The following is a 3,920-nucleotide window of genomic DNA, read 5'->3' on the forward strand; positions in this document are numbered from 1 at the left end:
TTCTCTGGCTCTCTGTCTCTCTCTCTCTCTCTCTCTCTCTCTCTCTCTCTCTCTGTCTCTCTCTCTCTCTCTCTCTCTCTGTCTCTCTGGCTCTCTGTCTCTCTCTCTCTCTCTCCTCTCTCTCTCTGTCTCTCTCTCTCTCTGTCTCTCTCTCTCTCTCTCTGTCTCTCTGTCTCTCTCTCTCTCTGTCTCTCTCTCTCTGTCTCTCTGGCTCTCTGTCTCTCTCTCTCTGTCTCTCTCTCTCTCTCTCTCTGTCTCTCTCTCTCTCTCTCTCTCTGTCTCTCTCTCTCTGTCTCTCTGTCTCTCTCTCTCTCTCCCTCTGTCTCTCTCTCTCTGTCTCTCTGGCTCTCTGTCTCTCTCTCTCTGTCTCTCTGTCTCTCTCTCTCTCTGTCTCTCTGTCTCTCTCTCTCTCTCTCTCTGTCTCTCTGTCTCTCTGTCTCTCTCTCTCTCTCTCTCTCTGTCTCTCTCTCTCTGTCTCTCTGGCTCTCTGTCTCTCTCTCTCTCTGTCTCTCTCTCTCTGTCTCTCTCTCTCTCTCTCTCTCTCTGTCTCTCTGTCTCTCTCTCTGTCTCTCTCTCTCTCTCTCTCTCTGTCTCTCTCTCTCTCTCTCTCTCTCTCTGTCTCTCTCTGTCTCTCTCTCTCTCTCTGGCTCTCTCTCTCTCTCTCTCTCTCTCTCTCTCTCTGTCTCTCTGTCTCTCTGTCTCTCTGTCTCTCTGTCTCTCTGTCTCTCTCTCTCTGTCTCTCTCTCTCTCTCTCTCTCTCTCTCTCTCTCTCTCTCTCTCTCTCTCTCTCTCTCTCTCTCTATTAGTGGTTATGACTTTGGATACCTGATCAAGATTCTGTCCAACGCCAACCTCCCTGAGGAGGAGGTGGACTTCTTTGAGGTTCTCCGCTTGTACTTCCCAGTCATTTACGACGTGAAATACCTCATGAAGAGCTGCAAAAACCTGAAGGTACTTTTTTTAAACCTCACGGCAGGAAGCACAGGGTACTACTCACCATGATCAGCTGACTACATTCTGTTTTTGACAGATTATTAAAGATTTCCTAAAAGTCTCAAACTGTCCCAACAGTTATTCACTACCAAAAACGTATCTCATTTAAATACTAAGTTCACTCTATTTTTAACGCATTTTTATGGTCATTTATGTAACAATGAGTGCTTTAATTAAAGTCTGGGAGAAATGAGCTCTGACGCTCCTGTTTCAGGAGGTAGAAGCTGGCAGGTGCAGCAAATGACAGGATTTTGAGTCTTACTCATTATTTCCTGATATTCTGACATCCCACCTCTGATTGGCTGTCAGCATTGCAACTCTACCACCAACTTGGTTTGCTCTGCAGCACTGATGTCTCATTTCCACAAATGACACAACCCTGAAGGAGTTCTGACATATTGTGGAGTTGCTAACGCTAACTATTAGCTTCTACTTGCCGAGATATGCTCCTCTCTCTCCTGGGTCCTCATTTATCCATCGTACTTACGCACAGATCTGTGCATGGGAATGTTCCCAATGATAAGAAAATATCAGACTGTGTACAAACAGCAGCTAGTGGTAGAACGGAGGAACCATAGTGCTCAGGGTTTCAGTTATTCACATGTTCCTCCACCACAAAATAATTTACCCAATCACTAATTATGTTTGTGGAAAAACAGGTTTTGCACATAATTTCTGCAAAAGCCAATAAATGACTGATGGGAATCTGACATCGTAGAATGGCTGATCTGTGTTTTGGACAGTTTCCGGAGAGAACGCGTCCTCTGTGAGAACACTGATCTCCCCGAAGGAGAACCTCCTGGAGCTATGCCGTGATTTGGAACCCTTTGTGAAGCAGCAAGCACACCGCACTAATCTGGTTCCAGTCCATAAAGGCCAAATGATCCCAACGTTTAAGTTAAATGTTTTATTAAGGGGGCTTATATCAGATATATGTAGTTTGAAATGATTCTTAGTTTCTGCAGAAGTATGCTAAACCCTGGTATCTATGCTTCTACCTGAGTAATGGATACCTTTGACACCTGTGTTTGGGATTAGGTGTGCATGACTGTGCCTGTGTTGTTCAGGGGGGGCTGCAGGAAGTAGCTGAGCAGCTGGAGCTGGAGAGGATCGGACCACAGCACCAGGCCGGCTCGGACTCCTTACTCACTGGCATGGCCTTCTTCAAAATGAGAGAGGTAGAAGCGCAGAGCGATAAAACATTAATGATCCTGTAAAGTAAATTTAAAAACAGCGGTTTATGATGCAACGAATGAATTCTTTTCCATTTTCCACAGATGTTCTTTGAGGATCACATTGACGATGCAAAGTACTGCGGGCACTTGTATGGGCTGAGCTCGGGCTCTGCCTACGTCCAGAACGGAACAGGAAACGCCTACGAAGAGGAGGCCAACAAGCAGCAGTCATGACACCGCTCTGATTCTCCGCCGCCCTGCAGCACCCACAATCCGTGCAGCACTCAGGCCTAGCCGGGCAACGACAGTGACAGGAACTAAGACGGAAAAGAAAAAGAACCAACGACATACATATGCATCATTTAGCAAGCTATTTGTCATAGTTCAGCATAGACGTTACGACGGTGAACAGAATCCCAGCTGTCCTCGTTCATGCTGCAGACGCATGTGTGTGAGTTTAGTCTTTTATTCCTATGAGGGGGCAGAAAGGATGGTTAGTTCAGTTTAGTTCAACATGATTGAAAAAGATTGCGTTTTAGTTTTCCTGAAGTGTTCTGTAGACATGTTTTGCACTTTAAAGCTCTACCCTGATTTTAAACGGAAAGCTGGACACGTTCCTGGTGTGTGTGAGTGTGTGTGTGTGTGTGCGTATTTGTGTCTTTGCTGCCTTCTGTGTTCATGGTTTCCATTGTGAACATGTACAACCACAACAAAGCAGCTCTCACCATGCTCAGCCTTAATATAATCTGCATTCTTCTCTTTTAAACTTTTAATTTATTGTGTGTCCCTTCCTCACTCCGCACACCCAGGAGCTCTCCTGAGAGTGTTTACCTGCACACGACTCTTCTGTTCATATAAAGATTGTTTCTAATGAATCAGCTCTGATTTCACTGTGAGCCAAACTTGTGCGTCCCGCTCAAGAATAAGACGTAAAATTCTCTTTTTATTTCTGTAAGCTGCGTTGTGTCTTTATTTTTGCTCAGATGAGTTACACGTCTTACGAGTATGTGCTGGTGTTGTTTAGATGAAAGTGTTATTTGTGCTTGTAAACACCCTCAGTGACACGTGCAATCAACAGAAGCTCTTACACTAAACATTAGCCAGCTACTCTGCTCAGTTCATTTTTGTGGATCCTCCTTTTGTTTCAGTTGTACATGAAGATATTTTGGTTATTGGAATAGTAATGTAGCTTATTAAAACTCTTCATTGAATTGTTTTCTACGTTCTAGTTTCCTCATGCTGCGTCCTGAAGCTGCATGTACTAAAGCTCCAGACATAACGCGTGTTGTTGAGTAGCATCCACATCTGGCCGAGTTTCGGAAGTGTAGGTTTGTGACTTCTATTACCCTGCTGCTGCGTCTGAAACGGACGGGTTTTTTTTCCTTTCCAGCAGGTCATCCACCACACTGTAAAGAAAGGTTATGCAATATAAGAGAGGAATGTTTTTAGATTTTTTTGTAAATAAAGGCTTGAGATTTTTCTACAACTCCAACACTCTTGGCTGTGGCTTATTTAACTGACAACAGATAGGTAAAATGCAACATGTAGAAATAACATAATATACATGAAATATTCAATAACTAAAGATTATGTACATAAAGTTAGTCATACCCTGGTGAAATTCATCACCCCATTTGACCCGTCTCCATGGGAAGTGGTGGGCTGCAGCAGTGGTTGAGCTCGGGAACACTTTGGTGGTTTAACCCCCAAAGCTTAGTGTTGAAGTATGACCTAACTGGGATTCGAACACTG

The 3,920-nt window shown here is 44.3% G+C and overlaps 1 protein-coding gene across 2 annotated transcripts in view; it reads left to right on the forward strand.

The window, feature by feature from the left end:
• The window catches only part of cnot7 (CCR4-NOT transcription complex, subunit 7), a 15,372-nt gene extending 12,737 nt beyond the window's left edge, over positions 1-2,635 (forward strand). For both annotated transcript variants that reach the window (XM_070549741.1, XM_070549757.1), the window contains exons 5-7: positions 807-951; positions 2,061-2,171; positions 2,271-2,635. In XM_070549741.1, coding sequence (XP_070405842.1) covers positions 807-951; positions 2,061-2,171; positions 2,271-2,402 — 388 coding nt within the window. In that variant the 3' untranslated portion in view covers positions 2,403-2,635. The remainder of the gene's footprint in view (positions 1-806; positions 952-2,060; positions 2,172-2,270) is intronic.
• Positions 2,636-3,920: the final 1,285 nt, after the last annotated feature.

The sequence above is a fragment of the Nothobranchius furzeri genome, chromosome 1, assembly GCF_043380555.1.
Source record: "Nothobranchius furzeri strain GRZ-AD chromosome 1, NfurGRZ-RIMD1, whole genome shotgun sequence".
NCBI lineage: Eukaryota > Metazoa > Chordata > Actinopteri > Cyprinodontiformes > Nothobranchiidae > Nothobranchius > Nothobranchius furzeri.